Source organism: Ceratotherium simum, chromosome 2 (assembly GCF_057802395.1).
Source record: "Ceratotherium simum simum isolate JZ-2026a chromosome 2, ASM5780239v1, whole genome shotgun sequence".
Taxonomy (NCBI): Eukaryota; Metazoa; Chordata; class Mammalia; order Perissodactyla; family Rhinocerotidae; genus Ceratotherium; species Ceratotherium simum.
In genome coordinates, this window is record NC_141901.1 from 93,045,886 (window position 1) to 93,071,034 (window position 25,149).

At 41.6% G+C, this 25,149-nt stretch overlaps 1 protein-coding gene across 2 annotated transcripts; it reads left to right on the forward strand.

The window, feature by feature from the left end:
• The first annotated feature begins 2,767 nt into the window (after nt 1-2,767).
• Nucleotides 2,768-24,606, forward strand: RPE65 (retinoid isomerohydrolase RPE65). 2 transcript variants are annotated; one of them, XM_014788355.2, is made up of 14 exons: nt 2,768-2,778; nt 3,881-3,963; nt 5,987-6,137; nt 7,690-7,797; nt 7,901-8,042; nt 11,547-11,694; nt 12,916-12,997; nt 13,236-13,368; nt 13,478-13,617; nt 14,276-14,405; nt 22,325-22,439; nt 22,538-22,632; nt 22,744-22,855; nt 24,405-24,606. In XM_014788355.2, the coding sequence occupies exons 1-14, from the start codon at nt 2,768-2,770 to the stop codon at nt 24,554-24,556; spliced, it is 1,602 nt and encodes a 533-aa protein (XP_014643841.2). In that variant the 3' UTR covers nt 24,557-24,606. The 2 variants fall into 2 exon arrangements, with proteins under 2 accessions (XP_014643841.2, XP_087276367.1); XM_087420241.1 differs by lacking the exon at nt 7,690-7,797.
• Nucleotides 24,607-25,149: the final 543 nt, after the last annotated feature.

Consider the following 25,149-nt stretch of genomic DNA (forward strand, 5'->3'; position numbering starts at 1 on the left):
ACTATCTAGTGGGGCTTTGGGGGAGAAAAAAGGAGGAGGATTGGCAATAGATGCTATTAGATGCAATAGATGCAATAGATGCAATAGCAGCTCAGAGCCGGTCTTCCTCAGCAAAAAGAGGAGGATTAGCACAGATGTTAGCTCAGGGCTGATCTTCCTCACAAAAAAAAAAAAGAACTCTGCTTGAAGAAAAGTGTTTTACTGTTTCAATTCATGGAATGTTATTTTGGTAAATGTACCAAAATGTATCAAAATGAAACAGTTTCTTTGGCAGACGCAGAAATTGAACATAAAGATATGATTACCAAATAACAAAAAATTAAGGTGGAGAATAAGAGGAGAGGACGAAAGAAAAAGTAACAATACATTGGCTATCCAGTGTATAACCCTGAAATGACAGAAGGATACAGTTAGACCTGAAAAAGAGGCTTACATTTGGGGCTTTAGGAGCCAAGAGGTCAAAACGATGCTTTGGAAAGGATATAGCACAGCTGTTCTCTGACTTGACACCAAAAGGAGAAGAGGAGAAATGGGTTACCCCTGACGGAGGAGGTATTAGCTGAAGATTAGACATGAAATCAAACTCCCTGAGAATGAGCATTGGTAAGTATTACTTAACATTTGTATAGAGTCCTTTTGGCTAAAAAATGTGGTTGCATACTTGCCTCTTTGATACTTGAAGAACTCGGAGTTCAGTGAGGTTCAGTGCACAGTAATTCGTTTTCATCATGACTTTAATCCAGCATGCTGACTTGATGACTCATATGATCCATGAGTCTATAAGTCTTCCAAGAATGAATTATCATGATTTGTATTTTTAAAACAGCCCTCAAGCAGCTGATTTCTAGGATCAAAATAGGCTGAAAAATAAAGGCTACCAAAGATGCAAAACAAAATGGAAAAATCACTAAAATCAGTTCCTGTTTTTAAACAACATGGTGACAGCCCCAGAATACCAAAGGCAGGACAAGGATGCCTAAGAAAGGCATGTGGCACAGTCAGGGCACCAGTAAGGGGGTTTCATCTCCAGGAAGTTCTCTTCAACACAAAGTGCAGTGTCAGTGCTCCATCACTCCGCTAGTGTAGGTTTCCAGGCACCTAGCTGCCACCAAGCCTTCTCCTTTGGCCTCTTGTAAAGGGAGGGGAAAGTGAAGAGAGGCAGCTGGTCCTGATATTTCTGGAATTTCTCTTCCGTGGACTGACGGTATACAGGTATCGCAACATGGCCCGTAACTCTACTCAAGGAGAAGAGACGCTCCTGAGAAAAGGAAATCCTACAGAAACGGTGCAGGAGATGGAAAGTCCTTCTAACATGTGCCCCTCGAAGTGCGTGCTCTGCCTTCTCTCACTCTGCTCCCTTCACCGGGAATGTCCTCTCCATCTTCTCTGCGTCCACTCCCTGCCTAGCCTTCAGACTCCAGCTCACTCCACTTCCTTGTGAAGCCCTCAAGCTGTCACAGCATCCAGTGATCTTTCTTTAATAAATGTATCAAAATCAGAATTCATTCTCTTTGCATCACTGAAACGTCACACACACACACACACACACACACACACACACACTCTCACACAGTGTGCACTATCTCAGTGAATTATACCATATTTCAAGCCAGAAACCTAGTGGTCATCCTTTTTCTGCCTTTTATTTCTCCAACACGTTCACCAATCACAAACTTTCATCAGTCCTCTTCTGAAATATCTCTTGAATCTGACTGTTCATATCCATCCCCGGTGCACCCCCTACATCAGCTACCTCCACTTGTTTGGTCTCTCTCTAATTTATCTTGCCCAAATCTCCCATTCCAACATATTGTCCACAATGTAATCAAAGTGGTCTTAATCAATGCAAATCAGATCATGTCACTCTTCTAGATAAAACATTTCAGTAATTCCCTCTGGTCTCATGATCTGGGTCTTGGTTTCATTACATAGTTTACAAGGCTCTGCAATTGAGGCTTATGGAAATATGAACGAAATAGTGCTATCTACACAAACCAATGAACAGGAAGGTGAGGCTGAGAGCAAGCAAGTGTTAGTGACAAGGAAGGATCTGAAAAGAGTTTCATCCTCAGCATGAAATCAAAGGACATAGCTCAAGCCCTCAGCCTGGTTAGAATTGGGGCACCGAATGGAGTCAATAAAGTGACTGGAAAGGGTTGGAGATGCTTCGGTGTGCTTCCATAACACTGCATACTTCTCCAATTGTAGCACTTACAAAATTTTATTGAATAGTTTGTTAGTTTCCTGTTATCCTTGCCAAGTTACAAGATCTGTGAAGATAGGGACGGTGCCCATCTCTGTCTGGCCCATAGACAACGTGTAATAGATGTTTTAAAAAATATAAGTGAATGAATAAATGAGGGTGAAGATGAGGGCACAGAGGTGGTAGAGGGAGGTGGGTGCGGGAGAATGGTGCCAGGTCCCAGTGGGGTGACCAGGATCAGCTCAGGCCTGATGCTAGCCACTCCCACACAGCTCCTTTCTTTCTAATCCACTTCTCATTCTCTTTGGGAAGGATTGAGGACTCTGGAGAACAGCCAAAAAACTGTTATGGGAACGGCAAGCCCAAATAATGCTCAGGCATCAGGAGGATCTGAGCACTGAAAGCCACTTCTGTTCCCCTCCCACAGCTGAGGGGGTGGGGACGGGTTCCCAAGCCATGACTCCTTTGAGGGGGATTTAGAAGGCACATAAAGGCCCCTGGCTGAGGACTTGCTTCCTTATCCCGCAGTTGATACCAGAACTCTCAATCCTCCACAGAGAGAAAATGTCCATCCAGTAAGTACCTCTGAGACATTTTTTAAAATGCCTTAGTGGGTTGATGGTAAATGGGTGGTTTCAAGAGCTCCTGAAGAGGACTGATGACCTGTTTAGGGAAGGCCTTGAGTCTTGGTGGGAGGAGTTTCTTCCTATTTATACATTGAAGCAAATGTCTGGAATTCAGGTCTAAATTACAGTGGGATTTGTGTGACTTAGAATGGGCCTTGGAAGCAGCTATGAGCATGAAGATTTCAAGGAGGCAGACCAGGGTTCCACTTCCTTCCCAGTCATTTCCTAGCTGTGTGATTTTGGGCAAATTACTTCACTTTTTGAAGTCAAGGTTTTTCTACCTATAGAATGAATATAAGAGTAGTACTTACCCCATTGTGTGTTGTGAGATTTAAATGAGCTAAATGGCGTGCCAAGTTCTTTTGACGGTGTGTGGTACGTAGTGAGTGCTTAATAAAAGATAACTATCATAATTAGAGCATCTGGTCAGAGCTCCCACTCCAAGAAGTTAGAAAACGGAGCCAAAGTGAAGAGGCGGGAAATAAGCAAAAATACGAAACCTGAATCTCCTGGTCTGACTGTTTTTACAAAGCACTGTAGCTCTTGGAGATTGGTGAAGAAATGAGAGGACAGGAAGTGATGACGGTATAACACGGGTAAATAACAAATGACGAGGGACTGACCCGAAAAGCTGTTATCTCCCAGCTCATAGAAGGGAGAGGAAAGAGACTCTCTGTAAGGCAAGAGAATGAACGCTGCAGAGCGCTGAGAGCAGCGACAGGGCGGGGTGATTCTGTGGGGAGGACTCTGTCGGGGTGAGAAGCGATAGCAGCAGCGTTCATTGATTTGTCGTCAGAAACTTGGGGAAACTGCAGAGGGAAGAATTAAGTCCACTGTGACATTAAAAGGGAGGTCATTTCCCCTGACATCAAAGGAGGATCCCTGACCCAGGCCCTCTTGCAAACCTGATCTGTTTCTATCCCCCCAAGCCAAGGTTAGACCAGCCATGGTGCATGGGCATTGAGCCAGAGAGCGCCTCTTCCCCTGGAGCGCTGCCTCTGTCTTCTTTGAACATGGCACGTGCTTCTTCCTCATTATTCCACCATTTCAGAGTCGAGCATCCGGCTGCTGGTTACAAGAAACTGTTTGAAACTGTGGAGGAACTGTCCTCACCGCTCACAGCTCACGTTACAGGTTGGTCTCACTGATCTGGAAGTCATCCTCTCTTTTTCATCAAGGTCCATCTTCTCTGGCTTCATATTCATTGGCTTCTCTCAGTACTGGTTCCCCCTGTGGGCTACAGAGAGGGGAAGCTGGAGGTTGGGGCTTTTTATACCAAGAATCCATTGCCTCTCAGTTACCTTTTCTTTATTTCTCTAATGTAGAAAAATGCTACATAACTGGAATTCCTTGAGGACTGGGACTACATCTTTTCCATCTTTAACTGTCAGTGCCTGGTTCAGCGCTTGGCCCCTAGTAAATGTGCCATAAATGTCTGTCCCATCAGTATTTGGATAAACGAGGACTGGTGACAAGCATCTGGAAACATTACAATAAAGGGTGGTGGGTTTCGTGCCCGTTATGTTGGGAGAGTCTTCATTCTGGAGTCAGGCAGATGTGGGTGCTAATCACAGCTCTAATATTTGAATAGCTGTGAGTCCTACAACAAGTCACTTAAACTTGCTGAGCCTCAATTCCCTCACCTACCAAAAACCAAATTTCACCTCCTGGGGATGTTGTGGGGATTAAATGAGATAATGTAAATAGGAAGATTCGCCCACTATCCGACACAAAGTGACCAATAAGTGGTAGTCTGTTACTGCTGTTGTCATTATCCAAGGACGCCATACGACCCGGCCAGCATCCTTGCTTGCATGTGGTGTTATGGGACCAGCCAAAGCCTGGGTGAGTGTCTTTCCTCTCAGTTTCCTCTTCTGTATAACAGAAGGGATGAGCAGAATGCTCTGTCTCAACTACATTCTGACACTAACAATCCAGGTTCCAGCAAACAAATTAATGCTGTGCCTTTTAGCTAAGCCATGCCTTCTTAAAGTTTTTATCAGAAATGTAAATCCTTATCAAGAGGGCTGCTGAAATTGAGCCGTAGGAAATAATCCGTTAAAAAAAAAAAAATTAATAAGGATTAAGCAAACACTGCCAAACACTGCACTTTTCAAAGGAAAAAAAGGCACAAAGGTAACTGTTTAAACTGTAGGGCCCCAGTGCCTCTCCTATGCACCCCTCATTGTGCAGATGAGGACACTGAGGCCCAGGGATGGCATGTGGCAGACCATGACCCAGAATCCAGGTCTCTGACACCCAGCCCTGTGTACTTTCTGCTACAGCAGGTTAACTTCATCTGGAAGTAGCCCATACCCTGAAAAGAATATAAATCTAGATTTTAAAAAGCCAGTATTCTTTTTTTTTTTTTTTTTGTCAGGAAGATCAGCCCTGAGCTAACATCCATGCTAATCCTCCTCTTTTTGCTGAAGAAGACCAGCTCCGAGCTAACACCTATTGCCAATCCTCCTCCCTTTTTTTTTCCCCCCAAAACCCCAGCAGATAGTTGTATGTCATAGTTGCACATCCTTCTAGTTGCTGTATGTGGGACGCGGCCTCAGCATGGCCAGAGAAACGGTGCGTCTGTGCGCACCCGGGATCCAAACACCGGCCACCAGTAGCGGAGCCCGCGCACTTAATTGCTAAGCCACGAGGCCGGCCCGGAAAAAAAAAGCCAGTATTCTTGTTGTTTCATTTAAATAGTTTCTTCTATAGACACATCTTTTTTTAGTATCTTGATCCCTGCTTCTAATCCATCCCTCCTACCCCTCACTCCATCAAAACATATTAAGAAATTTGACGGTCTTCTTAGAAGAGAGATGGTCAAAAGGCAAGTGTTTTGGTATCTCGGGCAATCTGTTAGGTGGAGAATCTCATTTCCCTCAAAATGCTTTTCCCGTTCTCCTTCCAACCCTTTGTCCATACTCAGGCATTGCCACATTTCCCACCACTTGGTCTGCCAGTGAAAGGAGAGTCAATCCAGCAAACATTTTCTAAGTGCTGCCGGCCATGAGAGCTGGAGATGCCAATCACTGCCAGCTTAATAAAGAAGAGGCTGCCCATTTGGGCTGCTAATAGAATCACTGGCCTCGCCAGGGACGAGGCCAGCCCAGGGCAGGGGTAAGAAGCAAGGTTCTGTGTCTCACCTTCATCACAGGCAGGATCCCCCTCTGGCTCACGGGCAGTCTCCTCCGATGTGGGCCGGGACTCTTTGAAGTCGGATCTGAGCCGTTTTACCACCTGTTTGATGGGCAAGCCCTCCTGCACAAGTTTGACTTTAAAGAAGGACACGTCACCTACCACAGAAGGTAAAGGAATGCTGGGTCCAACTCCTCCTCCTAGGGCTGGGGCCTACTCTGCTCCTCCTCCCATCAGCTTCTCAACCTCTTGAACCCAAGAGGGGATTTATATATTCGCTTCCTCTCAGAATCCACCTGGGCCAGTGCACCTGCATGGACGCTTGGGAGCTGTGCTGTGGAATAGAGAAGAAGCTAAGAACTAGGGCTTTGGGGCCAAACATGCCTGGCCTCAAATCCTGTATCTACCAGACACCACTTGCCTAGGGGTACAAACTTCGGCAAGACGTTAACCTCTAATTATTGGTTTTGTCATCTCTAAAATGGGAAATAATAGAATCTACTTCAGGGTTCATTACAAGGATTAAATGAGAACATAGTTCCTGGCAGGTAGGAAGTATTCAGTAATAATAATGGTTATTATTATAGTTATTGTTATTATTATTAGACCACTGGCTCTCTTGACTCCTTTCCTTTTTTATAATCAGAAAGGCTACAGGGAAGGAGGTAGGGGAGCCACAGTGGAGGGAAGAACCAAATATATCATAATGATACGAGAAAAAAAGGTTTGCTAAAAACAGGAGATTGTCGCTGAAAGGCTTGTAAGCCGAAGCCAGCACTCCAGGAAGCCCCATTAACACCACAATAGGTAGTTTGTGTTATGCTCTGATATTTAGGCCTGTTGGTGGCTTTGTTGATCACCATAGATGTCAAGCATCCTGAAGAGACATCAAAAGGAGGAGTAAATGGAAGCTTGATGTAGTCAGGATCACTTGGACTGTAATAGAAGAGAAACAGATCAGGTCAATCAAAAAATTAGCTATTTTGGAGGTCAGACAAAGCTTTCATATGCCAACACCTTGGTACTTTTTCCTCTTCATGACTTTGTTTCTTCATCTGTGAAATTTTAAACACTTATTATTGGATTGGAGGAAGTGCAAAATCAGATTTTAATTGGCTCTCATATGAGAAATCCTAGGCAACATATGTCATCTAGTCTGGGATATGGTTCAGGAGGCCTGCCTGTGCAAGCAACTGGATTCAAGAGTACCTACTATTAAAAGTAGCAAAATAAATTTTAAAACTGAAGAAAAACAGAAAGAGGGAGATACAGAGATTGAAAGGAATACAGTTCAGCACACCGCGTCCCGTATTTCCCAGCTAAGCGTAGGTTAATGGGTTATAGGCTACAAGAAGTCAGAGGTCCTATGTGAACTACGCATGGCGGCTGCATAGTGTGCTGTGGAAAATGCATGTTTTCCGGCTCTGGACAACTTGAGTTCTAACCCAGTTTGGCCACATATGCCAATCACTTCACTTCTCTGAGCCTCAATTTACATGTGTCACTGTGAGGTTTATAAGACATAAATTTAAGCTCATAGCACATTGTCTCTTTCTCTCTTGGTCGCCCCGGAAAAGGGATGTGATAATACCCTTCATTCTTCATGCTGTGGGTTTATGATTCCGACTTGATGAGGATACGCAGAATGACCGTTCTCAGCTCCACGTGGACTACACTGATTGCCCCGTCTAAGACCCTTTCCTGTGTCTCAATGTCCTTCAGGTTCATCCGCACTGATGCTTATGTACGGGCAATGACTGAGAAAAGGATCGTCATAACAGAATTTGGCACCTGTGCTTTCCCAGATCCCTGCAAGAATATATTTTCCAGGTTACTGAAACCCAACTGCATGTTATTAAAGACATTTTACATTAGCTCTTTTTCTCTCATGGCTTGAAAGCTACTGGACTGAAAAATCCATTTGCTTCTGCAGGTTTTTTTCTTACTTTCGTGGAGTGGAGGTTACTGACAATGCCCTCGTTAATATCTACCCAGTGGGGGAAGATTACTATGCCTGCACAGAGACCAACTTCATTACAAAGATTAATCCCGAGACCCTGGAGACAATTAAGCAGGTAGGACACAGTGCTGAGGAGACGTTGCTCAAGAATTTAGAATTTGCAACTTTTAGAATTAAATCAACTGTCAATTTGGTGGAAAGAACATGAGAACCAGTTAGGTTGTTTCAAATCCTTGCTTTCTCATCAACTACTAGCCATGTGACATAGGGCAAACTTTCTTCACAGTTTCTTCAACTATGAAATTTTAAACACATTATATGGATTGGAGGAAAACCTTATAAAATGCCTAACGTATTCATTCATTGATTTGTGACACGAATATTTCTTGAGTCCCTTCCATGTATCAGAACTTGTGCTAGATGTGAGGGATACATCAATGAGTAAGGTAACATGTTCCCTGCCGTACATGGCTCTTATGGGCTAATGCGGACCTGGCACACACTGGGTGCTCAAAATATTGCAGCTATTAATATTGAAAACTCTGCTATTCATTGTTCTAGGCAAGTATGTTGAACCAATTTGCCCTTTCTTAAAGATACTCCTTATTAGAAATAAAGCTAGATTTTAAATGAAATAGCATAGAGAAAAATATCAGCAATATTAGAAAGTGACAAATTTTACTGACAACTTAGGCAATTCAATAAAATAGATCCACATTTTCAACCAATATTTATTAAGATGTAACTATTTCCAAGGCATCGTTCTTGTCTTCAGGAAGCTTAACATCTAGATGGACAAATCAAACAAATACACAACTTAACTATAATAGGACACACCGTGTGATGAGTCCTTTAGGAGAAGGAAAATCTTTTATGAAAGCACAGAGAAGAAAGAGATTACTTCTAGCAGTAGTTGCAAGATGTGAGGTGGGGCAGATTAAAGAAGGTTAAAAAGGCTTGCATTTGAGTTAGAAGTTAAAGGAGAGGCACAACTTCAGTGAATTTGGAGAAAAGACATTTCAGGTAGAGAGAGTAACATGATTAGAGGTATAGAAGAGGGAAAATAGAGGATATGCTCATGGAAACTAAAGAATAATTTCTTTGGCACATTTGCAGTATTTCTCAATGGAGGTAGTAGTGGGATTATGTGGGAGGTACTTCATCATTGTGGAGACTGTCCCACACATTGCCGAGGTTTGGCATCCCATCCTTTAAATATCAGTCATGCCCTCAACCATTGTACAAAGCCGAAATGCTCCCCAACATTCCCAACTCTCCGCCTAGGGGATAATATCACCCCCCAGTTGAGAGCTAGTGGTCTAGAGCATGCGGTGTCAGGTGGGACACAGTGTAGAGTGAAGCTAGAACTTTGAATAATGCACAAAATTTGGAATAAGTTGTTTAGCTAATATAAAGCTACTGAAAGCTTTTGCTCAGAGAACTGGTATAAGCAGAGCTGTGCTTTAGGATATTTGATCTGGAAGCCATGTGTAAGCTGTATGGGAGGGCAAAAGAGATACGAGATAGCTAGGAGACCAGTTAGGTAGAATTCAAGACCAGAACTAGAAATCTGGTATAGTAGGAATAGAAAGGAAAAATAGTTTCAACACTGGGTCTCAACATCACAAGCTGATTTATAATTCTCAACAGACTATTTACCAAGGCTTAACATACTCTCATTGTTCTATGGAAAAATACTTCCATGTTTTTGATGTATGTCTGTAACCACATATGAGTGTGTGTGCAGATCATTGAGAGAAGAACTGAAGCTGAGGTTTTAAACCATTCCTTTGACTCTTATAGTGAATCTGTTCCAATTGCCATGGTAATTTAACTGGAAATGGGAAGTTCACAGCATGGGTCCAGAATAGACCTTATTAGGGGTCAGGTTCCATTGTGAGTAGCACTGTACCCTGATTTCATATAAAAATGTAGTTCGAAAAATTTGAGATTTTTTTGTTTACTATTACTGAAGTAGCCTCCTCACCAGTGCCTTTGCCTCCAGCCTGATTCTCTTAAACACAACTTCCTTAATTCAGTAGAAGCAATTATTCTAAAGTGCAAGTATGAATATGTTACTCCATCTAGGGCATAGGTTCGGAGATAAAGTCCAAATAAGGGCCTTTGTGGATGGCCCGTTCCTATTTCCCCTCCTCTGTGCATGTCCTTCACGCAGCCGCGTCCAATGACCCGTAATCCTCAAACAGCAGGTGCTCTTTCATGACTCTATGCCTGTACATTAGGGTTCCCACTCCCTGGAGCACAGTCATCCTTCTCCACCTGGCCAACTGCTACCCGTCTTTCAAGCATTAGTTTTACTCATCTTTCATCAGCCTTGGGAAGCCCTGCCTAATCCCCAATCTGGGTTAGACGGCCTTTCTCTACAGACACGTTTTGCACCTACCTCACTGAATACCACCTTCTTGGTCTAACTCAGTGCTATCAAATAGAACTTTCCACAATGATGGAAAAGTTTTATATCTGCACTGTCCAAGTGCTATAGAGCACTTGAAATATGGCCAATGTGACTAACTTTGAAGTTTTATCTAATTATAATTAATTTACATTTAAATCGCTACATGTGGCCCATATTGCACAGCAAGTCTAGACTGAAGTTCTTGAAAGAAAGGACTGTCTCTGTTTTCCTAGACCCTGGCACAGTGCCTGGCATATAATGGAAGCTCAATGTGTACTTGATGAATGAATGAATGAATGAACAAATGCCTTGCCTATTATTTAAATAAGGATGCTAAAAACTCCCTATGCTTTAAAATATATTCTCCTAATCAAATAGAAAGAATTTTGGTTAAACAAATATACACTCCATCAATTATCCATTCAATAAATCTTTGTTGAGCAGGTGCCAGGTAGACATTCTACTGCTGATTTTGCCAAGTGTGACTCTGTATCCTTGAACAAGTCACTTGACCTCTCTGGGACCTCAATTTTTCCTGTAGACTGAGAGGTTTGTGCTAGAATTGTGGTTCGGAATATCTTCTGAGACTCCGCATTGAATTAAAGTGCTAAATCCTCTCTCCAAAAACGTTTGCATTTTATTTCAAGAGATTCATGGTTCCCCTGATATCATTTAGGTTAAGACTTTCTATACTGGATGAATCCTGGGGTTCCTTTCGGTACCAGATCCATACTCTGTGCAAGACATTCGATTTGGTGTTTAGGTTATATCATACAAAATTGACATTTTTGTAAAACGAAAATTATTGACTATCAGCAATTTCATACAATTCATCTAATATAATAAGGGGAATATAAAAAAGTCCCAGGATTCAAATTTATCATTGTTTGAGGACAACTTGCATGTGCAAAAGGAAAGTAACTACCCAGAGCAGTGTACGGTATACATCAATTGAGCACAGCCAGGGAGAACTCCAAGGTTTCAGAGGCGTGAGGGGTCACCGTGGGGGTCAGAGGAGAGCTCTGTACTGAAGACGGAAATTCAGGCAGACTTGAAAGAGGGTAGGACCCAGACAGATGGAAAGAAAGAGAAAGTGCCCTTAGAGTGAGGGTGCAAGCGACAGCGGTGAGGTCAGAACTAGGGACCAAAGTTCCTTCTTTTACCTTTCTTTTAACTTGCATGACATTTGCTCTCCTTCCATAGGTTGATCTTTGCAACTATGTCTCAGTCAATGGAGCCACTGCTCACCCCCACATCGAAAGTGATGGAACTGTTTACAACATTGGTAACTGCTTTGGGAAAAATTTTTCAATTGCCTACAATATTGTAAAGATCCCTCCGCTACAAGCAGGTGAGTTTACCAATTTGATTCCTCTTAAAACAAGTATCTATATTGTGAGAAAGTTACTGAAAATACAGGATGCCAGATCAGAATATCAGGATAGCACTATATGCACAGTTAAATTACTCTCAGATTTCAAGACGATTGTCCTCATCCCTACCCTACCAGAGGACCAATGCCCAAGGGCACCAGAGCAGGAAATGACAACTTGAAAATACAGAAAGCAAGTGGCCAAGTTCTATTCTGCAATGATTCAAAGATGCAGTGTATATGTCGATTTTATAAGACTTAGATTCAAATCCAGCAAACATTTATTGAGTACTTATTCACATGCTAGGCAAAATTAAATTTTTAAACAAACACGTGTATGCATAAGAGAATACATACATATACATAAGAGAGTATACTAAGTATGCTGTGTGTATTTAATTCCCAAAACTACAAACAAATCTATTAACTCATATTAATACTATAAAGATAGAATATTAAAACAGAAGAGAGAGTAGTCTTTAGAATTCTCCATTCATCCTCCATTCATTGCCAGAAATTTGATAACCATCTTGATGATAGAATTATTTGAATACATGTGGATTTTTGTTTAGTATTGCTTAGTATAGTTCTCAAAGTGTAGTCGGTGGACCAGCAGCATCACCTGGGAACCTATTAGAAATATGAATCCTGAGCCCCACCCAAGGCAGACTGAATGAGTAATTTTGGGCATGAGCGCACAGTCAGTATTTTAAGAAGCTCTTTATGTGACTCTGATGCACACTAAGGTTTGAAGACCACTGACTTAGTAGTAAATAAACTTTCATGTGCTTAAGAATTACTGTACAGGGCTATTGACACAAACCCACATATAGTATCCTTTATAGGCAGCCTAAGAGATTATAAAAGGCATTTTGGCCATACTAAAGTTTTGCCTTACTCTCCTGACATGGAACCCAGCTCCAGCTGTAAAATGTGGCTCCACTGCACTCTGCCTGCCACAACGCTTTTTGAGTGCATTTTTCCAAATCTGCTGCTATTTGGATTTTCCTGGGTGATTGCAGCTTCACATGAAATTTCGCTAAGAAATGCCAATGACTGAGAAAATGAAAATAAGCTCTGAAAAAAATCAAGATCTGAAAATGTATTTCTTTGCTTGCATAAGCTGTTCTAAATGCTTTGTATTTAAAAAAGAAAAAAAAAGAGGCTGTTGCAAAGCCTTTTAAAACCACTTTATTTCAGACAAGGAAGATCCAATAAGCAAGTCAGAGGTCGTTGTACAATTCCCCTGCAGTGACCGATTCAAGCCATCTTACGTCCATAGGTAACTTGAAGGCCTGCTCTGAATCTTCAGGAAAACTCAAGTTTAAAGATCTGCTTTGCCTACCTTTGATACCAGTCTTGATCATGACATTTTCTTGCAGAAACCTAAATTTAAATGTAATTAATTTCGAGTAGGCACTGTTGATTCATGTAACTGCACATAACTCATGTGTACATATTTCTTTGTGGTTTGAGAACCAGCCCTTCCCATTCACAAGTCTATTTGTGTTTCTGAACAGTTTTGGTTTGACGCCCAACTATATTGTGTTTGTGGAGACACCAGTCAAAATTAACCTGTTCAAGTTCCTTTCTTCATGGAGTCTTTGGGGAGCCAACTACATGGATTGTTTTGAGTCCAATGAAACCATGGGGGTAAGTCTTACATTTATTTGTCAGATGTGTGATTCTGAAGAAGGTGTGTTTCATAATGCACACTTCTTTCCTTTTTAAATGCATCAAAGAATTTTCCTCATTTTTCAAGGTTTGGCTTCACATTGCTGACAAAAAAAGGAGAAAGTATCTCAATAATAAATACAGGACCTCTTCTTTTAATCTCTTCCATCACATCAATACTTATGAGGACAATGAGTTTCTGATCGTGGATCTCTGTTGCTGGAAAGGGTAAGAAAGGACCTTGGATAAATGTTGCATCTCCACTTGCTCCTGGAAATTAGGGGCCTTTTTCAGAGATGCTGCTCTCAATATTTAACCTGAATTACATCTGAAAAAGCAAGTATGCTTAAGTTGCAAAATATAATTGAAAAAGCAGTAAGGAGTTTAGGTAATCAGAAACACTCACAAACTGAACATTGAAACCACGGTTAATGATTGAAAACCAATCAGATCCAGGAACCAGATCTGAAAAGAAAAGGTTCTGTGACCTGATAAGTGAACTTAAACTTAACTCCACTTAAACTTGACAAGATCCCTTTGGAAGGTCCTTGAACCCACTCTGGGTTTGGGAGAAAGAAGCATGCTTCCTTGAGAATAGCCAAGTCACTAAAAAGACAGTAGCCCCTAAAGACACAGGCAGAATGGTGATGGAGAAGCAGAACAGAAAGCATCAAAGGCTGCTGTTATTTAAACATCTGTGAGGCAGGTTGCTTTTTTTCACCCAGCATGGGCAGGAACAAATGGCTGTAATATACCTGGGCCATTAGCAGTTTCTGGGTTGGGGAACAAAGAGCAGACAGGCACTTGTGCTCTTAAAAGGCGTGAGTCATCTCTCTAAAATTATTTGTAACTGTCTGTGCTCATGTTTGACTTCTTATTTTTGCAGATTTGAATTTGTTTATAATTACTTATATTTAGCCAATTTACGTGAGAACTGGGAAGAGGTGAAAAAAAATGCCAGGAAAGCTCCCCAGCCTGAAGTCAGGAGATATGTTCTTCCTCTGAATATTGACAAGGTAACTGCCCTCTCCCTAGATTTCAGATATGGGCAGAATGTTTCACCTTTCTCAGGATTTGTTCTCCTGCTTTGTGTTCATACATCAAGTCTTGAAATTTCAGAGCTGGAAGGAACTTTAAAAATAAACTAATTCAACTCCCCTCATTTTACAAATGAGGAAATTGAAGCTCAGAATGAGGGACATGACTGAGCAAAAGCAACTGCAGCAGAGCTGGAAGGACAACCGGGTTTTGATTCTAAATCTGCTGTTCTTTCATTTACAAAATCCTTTAGAATACACTTTCTCAGTGAATAGTGTGGACCACTGATTCCTAGGATCTTTTGTCAATAATATAAATAATTTAACTTGAATATTTTGAAATTCTAGAGAGAGGAAGCATCAAAAAGTGCCCTTGTAGGGAAATCAGCCCATTATTTTGCTTTTCTACAAATCTTCTGAAAATATCACTAAAGGATGAAAATCATTAACAGCATTAGATAGTCATCTCTTTATTTCTACTTTTTCTTCCCTGTATTCAGTGACAGGATACAGAGTCTTTTTAGAATGTCAGAGTCACATCAAGAATTTTTAGTGTGATAGACGTGCCAGTAAAAATCAAGAAAAATATAACGTTCACGACAGATTCACGAACACACACTCTCGTTTATGTATATATGAGATATTTACACAGAACTACATGGGTGAGGCAGCTACACTGTGCCCAAGGTTTAGACCAGATGTAGTGGAAAATAAACCCAATTTAGAACCAGACACTACTGCTCTTAAGCAAGCTTGTAAGCTCTGTGAAGAATAAAAAAGGGGGAGAATGAGGTTGGGCATCATAGTTAGGTAAAAGAGTTTCTACAAAGGCAGGGAGGAGTTTAAAAAGCAAAACTTAATATGGAAATGGAAAGCATTGCTGGGGTTGGTACTTAGGAACATAGAGGACATGGGCATTGAGCAGAGTGACTGGAAAGATAGGTTGAAGTGATATTGCATGGGACTTTATAAGCCTTGGGTGTTATGTAAATGACAGGGAGCCAATGAAGTATTTTAAGTGTGTGGGATGTGTGTGTGACATGATTTTATCTGTATTTCAGAAAGTTTACTCTCGTAGCATCATGAGGACGGTTTGAAAAATAGGGAGTCTAGAAGCCAGAAGCTCTTCTACAGGACTAATGCAACAGGGCAAATAAAAGAGGATAAATGTCTGAATTTAAAAGATGGAAACTGGGAGATTAAGGAATGTACAAAGTTGAGAAATATTTAGGAGGTAGAATCAGTGGGAGTTGGTGTCTAATGGTATGTGAGGGCTAAGGGAGAGGAAGGAGTTCAGGATAACTTCCAGATTTCTGCCCTGAGCAGTTGAGTGGATGATGACACAATTAGCTGAGTTAGAAACACAGGAGTAGGAGGAGCTGGTTTGCAAGAAAAAGAGAAAGATTTATTTTATTCATGTTGAGTTTGAGGTACTCACTGGCCATCCCAACAGAAATATTCAATCGGCAGCTGGTGTAGAAGGATCTGGTGCTCTGAGAGATCAGTCTGGGTATCTTAAGCACTCTTATGTTCCTCTTAGGAAGCAGATCTCTGGTTTGTAGTTGAGTGCCCATAAAATACCAAATGAATGAGTCAGTTGATTTTAGTAAACTCTTATTTTGCTAATAATGGAAATAAAATAGGACCATTTAACTTAAATATTCCTTACCTCACTCTCTCCACATTCCAAAAAGAAGAAAAAGGAAGGATTTTTCTAAATGTGTAGTCATCACCACCTGAAGAAAGACCACTCAATTATAGAATGGAGAACTTTAGTAATGATGAAAATGTCTAATGTCACCCTAGACCCTACCTTCTTTTTCTTCCACTAGTTATTAAGTAACCACTGTAACACAACATCACACTAGTTGTTTCAGTGGGTACATCAATAGGATCCACTTGTTCTCCTGAAACTCATTACCTAGTGTGGCCAGGAGAAGGAAGGTGATTGATTCAGTAACGATACTGCATGTCAGCACGAGATGGGTGCTGTGAGAGAGGGATAAGTTGCTTTGGTTGTTCAGAGAATGGAACAGTCATACTTGTTTGGAGAGATTCGTGGAACACAGCCATCTGCAGTATTTTGGTAGAAGAGATGGGATTGAAGCAGAACAATTGAAGACAGGAGGAATAGTTCGAGGAAAGACAGAGAAGTGGGGAGGGGCAGAAAAGCAGAGGGAACTGATTGCAATCCAACTGGTTAGGACATAAGCAGAAGTACTGGAATAGATGGGGAAGAGAGCTATAAAAGTAGGTCATTAATCTTCAAAGGCGTAAGGCCAGGTGAAGAGGTTTATACTTTATTTGGCAAGTGATGGGAGACAGAGCAGGTTTTGAACAGAAGAAAACCACATTCAGAGCTGGTGGACTGGGCAGCAAGTATATTGACTTTTGTGGCTGTCTCTGTTACTACCTGTCTGTCTTCTCTGAGCAAGTCCCACAGTTACTCTCAAGTTAGTTGAACCCTAAGTAAATTAGACTAAATAATAAGTAAGGCCAGTTGCAGCTTTAATGCTCTGATTTTCTAAACTAAGGCTGTGTTGGGTATAAGTAGTACTGGAAGTGCAGAAAGGATGGAGATAGGGACCTGACAGAGGAGACGATTAAAACTCCTCAGGTGAGAGAAAATGTAGTGATAGTGGAACCGACCAACACAGACAAAAGGGAGAGTTCCTGCAGATGGAATTAAAAGGATCTCGCATTTGATAGTATGGCAGCATGGATTAAGTCTTAGACATACAAAAGGTCATAGAGATCCTTTAAGCCTTCGTGTCTAGAATAGTGATATCTTCAGAATTAGGGACTGTAATGGGCAGAGCAGGATTGGAAAGAAACACGAACCGTGGAACTCTGAGGAAGGGGGGATCATGGGTAAGAGGCCAACTTCAAGTCAAACAGACCCAGGTTGAATTTCAGCTCAGCCACTTACTAGCTGTGTGATTTAACCTTAAATTCCCTTTTCTCTATCTACAAAGAAAACATTTAACCTTCTTAAATTTCTCTTTCTTTATATATCCATCTTATAGTGTTGTTGTGATCTATAAATGAAAGGATACATGTCAATCACTAAATATAGTCCCTAGCACAAAGTAAGTGTTAAATAAATATTTGTTATCATCACCATCATCAACAACAAGATCAGCACCAGCAACATCTTCATGAAGACGTCTTGTAGGCTTTCATGCGCAAATGCAGGACCTTGGGAGACAAATCAGAGTTGGAAGAAAAGAACTGATCGTTATTGGTATTGAAATGATGATCAAATATATGAAAATAGATAGATGAGACTGCTGGGAGGACAAAATTCATACTTTAGTAAAGTTTTCTAAAAGAAACATACACATTTGCTTGTTTTAAAAATGAGGAACCTGATAGCCATAAAACGCTGAGCGAGAAGAAAAGATAGCCAAGCACAGAAGACTGGGAAATGCCCATGTGCGGAAAGTGGTAGAAAAAGAGGAGCCAGACAAGGAAAGAGAAAAAGTCACCAAAGAGCCCTCCTTACAGCTCAGAGAGGCGATGCCACAGGGGATAGGGCACAGGGCTTCATCACTTCATCGGTGCCCACTGCCATAAGCAAGTTGAAAAGGATGAAGAGAGAGAGCCAAACACCAGCTCTGGTGTCCAGGGGAGCAGGGTGAGAGAGGCGGAAATCAGCTTTCCAGACGCTCACGGTGACAACTGGGGAGACTGTGGGAGCAGGTACTGTGGTCCACACTTTTCAAACTCTGCCGGTGAAGAGAAAAATAGGTCCTAAACTAGGGGAAGTAGAGATGATAAACAGATTGAGGGAAGGGCTCAGGAGGGGAAAGAGCATAACATGGCTAAGTTTCCAGTTTACTGGTTAAGACAAGACAATGGTAGTATCTTTAAAACATATCTTTATTATTTTTGAGTGGGCAGTGCGTGTAAGTGGTCGAGCAGTCACAATGATATAAACAGGTCTATGCGCTGGGAAGTCTCACTCCACTCTCTGTCTGCACCATTCCAATCCCCCTCCCATATGTAACTTTTATTAACGTCTTCCTTTTCCTTGGTTTGTTCATGCAGATATAAGAAAATACAAACATATATACAGTTGTTATTTCCCATTCTCTTACACAAAAAGTGGATTTCTATAGCCACTGTTTGGTTCCTTGCTTTCTTCATTTAAGAGTATATACTGAAGATCTTGCTTTTTTCAACTACACAGTATTCTTTTTGTGAACTTACCCAAGTCCCTCACTGCTGAGCAACAGAGTTGTTTCCAGTGTTTAGCTTCTACAGATAATGTTACAAGGAATAACTTTTTATGTGTGTCATTTCATATATGTGCAGGAATAGCAATAGGACAGACTCTCAGAAGTGAGACTGCTGGGTCGAAGGATAAACACATCCATTAAAAGGAAAGAGGGGGTGGGGGAGAGGACTCAAAAGGAGGAGCGGTTTGTTGAGGGAAGCAAAGATAGCATTACAGATTTCTTACATAAGAAAACTGAGTTTAATAATAGAAAAAGATAAGATAGAACAGAGTAAATAATTAAATTTACAATCACACAAGTAATGTTTGACATAGACATTTGAACTTATTGCGAGCATAGATAAATATGTATATGTACACACACCACTCTCTTCTTCCCAACATCAACACGAAGTGCCTTGAGGCCCCATTTCACAAAATCTCAGGAAATCCATTCCTCTGTTTGCTCCTCACCTCCCATCCCTTCCCTATCCTGGAAACCTTCCACTACTTCCTCTTAATTCACAGTACATCACAAGAAACATCCCCTCTCTACCCTCTTCTCAGAGTGTTCCCTCTACCTTCTGTTTTAACCAAAATCTGGCTCTCTCCTGGGGACACTGGCCTGCCAGCGGCAATTTCCAGGGGGGCGATTTCTCCGCTGGCCTGGAGTTGGGGTAGCTGCCCCAACTCTGTGCTGCTTCCGCACCATTGTTCCTTCTCTCCACCCTTAAAATCTCCCAATTTTTAATCTCATTCCAGCTAATTATATAGCCAAGTGGTATGTACACATACACACCCTTCATTATTGTCCTCATCTACTAAGCACCGCTCCCCCTCCCTCCTGGCTCAATGTCACACTCCCCAGATCTACTCCTGACTCTTGGAGATTTCAATATACACATCCTGGGTGACTCTTACAACAACCTGGCCTTCAGTTCCTGGAGCTCTTCCACTGAACCTGTCTCCCATTCTAGCTCAGCCACTCACTCCCCAGAGTCATATCCTTGACCCTGCCATTACGGATGACTGTGCTTCTTCCATAATCTTAGTTTCATTCACGACATACTCTGACTACCACCTCTTATCTTTCAAGAGCACTCGCCCTACTGAGATTCCCACCAGGAACCTCTGATCCGTTGAGCCTACTACCTTCTCGCTATCCCTCACTCCCCTGAGGACTTACTTTCCCTCCTTACTCGATTAAAACTGCATGGTTAGTAATTATAATCACCCCCTTGTATAGATCCTCATTTCTTTGAGTCTTTCTTACTTTATCGAACTCATTTGTCAAAACCACATTCTCAGTTAAATTCAACTTTCCACCCACTCCATGCTTGTACTTCTGAGGCTGAAATTAAGTGCTGCAAAACACATAATCATGTTAATTGGCCCAATTTTAAATACGTTTACAAACCTTACCGCTACATTTCCCAACTTCATTTACTCTCCCACTTTCTTAAACATTTCACACCCTCCTCTCTTCAAACTTCTAACACCTCCTACCTCCACACCTCAGCTGATGGCTCTGCTTCCTATTTCACTGAAACAAATGAAAGAAATCAGAAGAGAACTGTAGACTTCTGCCACGGCATCTACCCACCCACCAGCATCTGCACTCATACTGAATTATCCATCTTCCTGTCCAGAGCTGGCTGGTCCCATCCTCCCTCACCCACGCGAGGACATCACTGTAGCAGTTCTCCCGTCTCTCCTACATCATCACTCTCCTCCTCTTCTCACTGGATCACTCAGATCATGCTACTAGTTTGCCCTCTTCCGAAACCCTTCTCTTGACTCCTCGTGCTCCCACCAGCTACCCCCTCTTCTTGCAGACCGCTTAATGTTGGAGGGCACCCAAACTCAGCCTTTTGTTCTCCTATCTCCTGTTTGTAAGAAAGGGCGTGCCCTTTGTAAAGACACATGTTTTAAAGCAGCCTATGGTTATATTGTCAACTTTCCTTTCAACTCACTGTTCTTATGTGCTACTGCCGAGTCCGTGTCTCCATTTGGATGTCCAATAGACATCTCAAGCTTAATAAGACGAAACTTAAACTTCTCGTCTTCCCTGACCAAAGGATTTACTCCACATGCAGTGGTCGCCATCTTTGTTGTGACAAGCTGAACCTATAATTGTTCAGGCAAAATACCTTGCAGTCATCCTTGACTCTTCTCTTAATTTCATGCCTCTTCTCCTCCCCATATCCTGTCTGTCAGGAAATCCTCTTGGCTCTACCTTCCACTTCTCACCGACTCAAGTGCTACCAGCCTCAACTGAGTCATTGTTTTCTTTGGACTGGACTACTACGAGACAGACGGGTTTCCCTGATTTCACTCTTGCATGCCCCCTACTCCCGAGAGTATTCTCAACAGAGCAGCCTGAGTGATTCTTTTAAAAATAAATCGTAGCATGTCACTCCTCTGCTCAAAATCCCCCAGTGGCTTCCCATCTCTCACTCACTGTCTCTTGGCGATTTCAATTTACACATCATAGGGGATTCTTTCTACAACCCGGCCTCTCAGTTCTTTGAGCTCTTCCATTGATCCTGTCTTCCATTCTAGCTCAGCCACTCATTCCCCACTGACCAAGAAAAAGACCAAGTCCTCACAGTGACCTGTAAGGCTCTATACATTCTAGGCCCATTACCTCTCTACCCTCCTTTCCTGCTCTTCTCCCATATGCTTATTCAGTTGCAGCCACACTGGTCTCTTTAATGTTCCTCAAGCACATTCAGCGTCCTCCTACCTCAGATCTTTGTTCTGTTTGTTGGCTCTGCTTGAATGCTCTTCCCCAGATATCTGCACTGCTAACTGCCTCATCTCCTGAAAGTTTGGTCTCAAATGTCACCTTTCAATGAGGCCCACCCTGATCACCTATTAAAATTGGAACCCAACTACTCTTCCCACGTACAATCCCCCTTACTGTGTTTTATTCTCTCCCCACATATATGATGTACTATATACTTTATCTATTAATTATACTTATTGTTTATGTCCCCACACTAGAATGTAAGCTACACGAAGACAGGGACTCTATTCTCTGAAATATCCCAAATGCCTAGAATAGAGTCTAGCACAAAATATGTAGTCAAGTATTTGATATAGGTGTTAATAAAGGCATATGTTCTTAGAAAGAGCTTGTAGTATATTATATTCGTAAAATAATCTGAAAAATCACGTGGTGGGGGATGTGGGTGACAAGAGATCTTAGAAAACATCTGGTTCGGCAGTTATTCTATTTTTTTCTTTTTGACAAAATAATTGTATGATTTTTTTCAAACAAAATCAAAAAAATATCCTAACTATAGAAGAGATAAACACTGTAAATGGATCCCTAGGAGATTTAAGCCTTTGCTGTTCTGCAGAAAAATATTTTTTTTCCCAAGGTCTGTCCTCAGAGGCCTTATTCTTTGAGGACAGTCTCATTTTACAGACGAGAAGATTGAGGGCCTAAGAGGTTGTGTGACTTTCTCAGCGATACACAGCCAGTGACTGACACATGCACAGACAGCTTTCCCAGTCGTGTTCCTCGGCTCCTCCTTCTAGAATTTTCTGCACTGCTTCTCCCTACATGTTGACTTAAGAAATGAAGAACTCAGGAGACACAATGGGAAGAGTGCATTTATGTGCTCGACTTTTCTTTCCTGCTCCCTGAGGTTTCTGTTATCCTCTTTCCTAGGCTGACACAGGCAAGAATTTGGTGACTCTCCCCAGCACAACAGCCACTGCGATCCTGTGCAGTGACGAGACCATCTGGCTGGAACCTGAGGTGCTCTTTTCAGGGCCTCGCCAAGGTGAGATGATTTAGAGAAGAACCTCACAGGAGAGGAAACAAAATGTTCCCTTCAAAGAGATTAACTGAGCTTCCCTAAGCGTGTGCTCTATTTTGTAGCATTTGAGTTTCCTCAAATCAATTACCAGAAGTACGGTGGGAAACCTTATACGTACGCATATGGACTCGGCTTGAATCACTTTGTTCCAGACAGGGTAATTACTCTCTCTTACTAACATTGGATCAGTACTCTGAGTCATATACTAAGTCAGGTAAAGCACATTGACTGACCGACTGATTGATTGATTTTTTCTTCTTACAAATAGCTCTGTAAACTGAATGTCAAGACTAAAGAAACTTGGGTATGGCAAGAGCCTGATTCCTACCCATCAGAACCCATCTTTGTTTCTCACCCAGATGCCTTGGAAGAAGATGATGGTAATGAAAGCAATGGATATATCTGAAAACGCTCTTGTTCCTGGAGTTCATATAGTTAGCTCACTAGGAGAGGAGTTATGTTGATTATTCCCTAATGGTCAGAAATGGTCCTTAATATTACTGAATGAGACACCACTAAAGAATTTAAACTTATTTGAAAATAAGTATCATCTGTGGTCAGGTCTCATTGATTTTGTTGTTAGTGCTAACAAACTAATTTCGACTCCCAGCGACTCTGTGTACAGCAGAGTGGAACCCTGCCCTGTCTTTTTGTGCCATCCTCTCACCTTCCAGCGCTGTATCAGACAGTGCTCCACTGCTATTCATAGAGTTTTCATGGCCAATTTTTTCAGAAAAGGTCCTTCTTCCTAGTCTGTCTAGTCTGGAAGCTCTGCTGAAACCTGTCCACCATGGGTGACCCTGCTGGCATTTGAAATACCAGTGGCATAGCTTTCAGCATCACAGCAACACGCAGCCGCCACAGTGTGACAACCGACAGATGGGTGGTGTGGTTCCCTGACTGGGAAAGGAACCTGGGCCACGGCAGTGAGAGCGCTGGATCTTAACCACTAGACCACCAGGGCTGGCATCTCATTGATTTCTAGTGGAAAAGATGCACCATCTGGCATCGTGATGGAACACTGGTGTCTGCTCTAGATGAAGGAGAGAAGGAGGGAAAAAGAGCAGCATGAATTCTACTTTTTTGCCTTTCCTGACCTAGATACATTTCTGAAAAAAGATAGAGTTCTAAGGAGGAAAACCAAGTATTCTAACAGATCAAAGAGGATAAGAATGTACCTTTGTGACTCTGGTTTTTTTTTTCTTTTAGTAAGCTGGGGCTAGAAACACATCCAGAGCCACAGCATATAACACAGCAACTCAATTAAAAAGCATTAATTTATTGGTTAGCTGGGACAAGGAGTTAGATTTCACTCTCTGGGATTAAAATATGGAAAACCAGAGAGAAATGAATAAAATAAAAAATTGTAGAGCCATCTCATGTTATATGATTTTACATATACAGCCAATCCACTCAAAACTGCAAAAGGTTTGTTCTCATTTTGCTTGAAGGAACTAAGCTTCCAGCTAGGTCTTGGGAGTTAAAGAAATAATATATCTACTGTTTTCAAAGGCTTACAATATAGATTTTGTGTTTGATTCTCATAACACTTTTTTTTTTTTTTTGCAGTAGGTAGAGCAGGTGTTAAATCTTATTTACAGATAAAAACGCAGACCCATTCATTCAACAGGAATTTAATGAACACCTGCCATGTTCTAATCACTGTAGTGGGCTAGCGGGATACCACAGTGGGCAACACAGATATGGTCACTCCCTGCCTAGAGCCTATAGTCTAGGGACACGAAGAGTTTAAAAGACCCCTTCAGGATGGTCACACAGCCAGGTGGTGGAAGAATCAGAACAAGATATGAGTCGTGTGGTTTTCTTTATTCGTCAGTGTAATACCTCCTATGTTATTTCAATGACATTTCATCTGTGGCCTGGGGCTGTTTTAAATCCAACGTTGCCTTATTTACTTGTGATTAACAGGTGTGGTTCTGAGCGTGGTGGTGAGCCCTGGGGCAGGACAGAAGCCCGCGTATCTCCTGGTTCTGAATGCCAAGGACTTGAGCGAAGTTGCCCGGGCTGAAGTGGAGATTAACATCCCTGTCACCTTTCACGGACTGTTCAAAAAATCCTGAGCACACTCCAGCAAGATACGTTTCTGGTGACAAAAACCGAGGAAAACAGAGTCAGATCGACAGTCAAATTCTGTTCAGTTTTAGCCTGCTGTAGTATATGGTTTTAACTTGCAGATGCACACAATTTTGCAATGCTGTACGGAAAGCACAGAGTTGAGCAAGCAATTCCTTTAAAAAAAAAAAGTACATGTTTGGATAATCACCCTTTCTCTGTGAGACAGACAGACCATAACTAAAAACCTCTTCATATACTTGGCAGTCAAATAGAAAATGAACGTGGATTTATTAAACTATTTTTTATTCCAATTATAAAATTGTATTTTAGGTACTTATCTGCTCCAATTATTTTTTAACATTTAAAAGCCAAAGTCATCTACACCTGATTTGTGTGTGGCTTTGCTGAATCAAGGCAGTATCATGCAAAAAAGCTTAATTACTAAATGTCAACCAAACTTCTTCTCAACCCATGGACTATCACCTAAGAGTCATCAAAGTAATTGTGTGCATTTATATATAACTGCTTAAAGATTCTCAAGCTTAATGAACTTTAACATTCCATTTAATATAGGCAATTACTACTATTTCCGATTTTA

Coding starts and splice junctions, on each gene's coding strand:
- RPE65 (XM_014788355.2), top strand. Junction 3,964..5,986: donor GCTCACAGCTCACGTTACAG/GTTGGTCTCACT, acceptor CCTTCATCACAG/GCAGGATCCCCCTCTGGCTC. Junction 22,440..22,537: donor CTTTTCAGGGCCTCGCCAAG/GTGAGATGATTT, acceptor TCTATTTTGTAG/CATTTGAGTTTCCTCAAATC.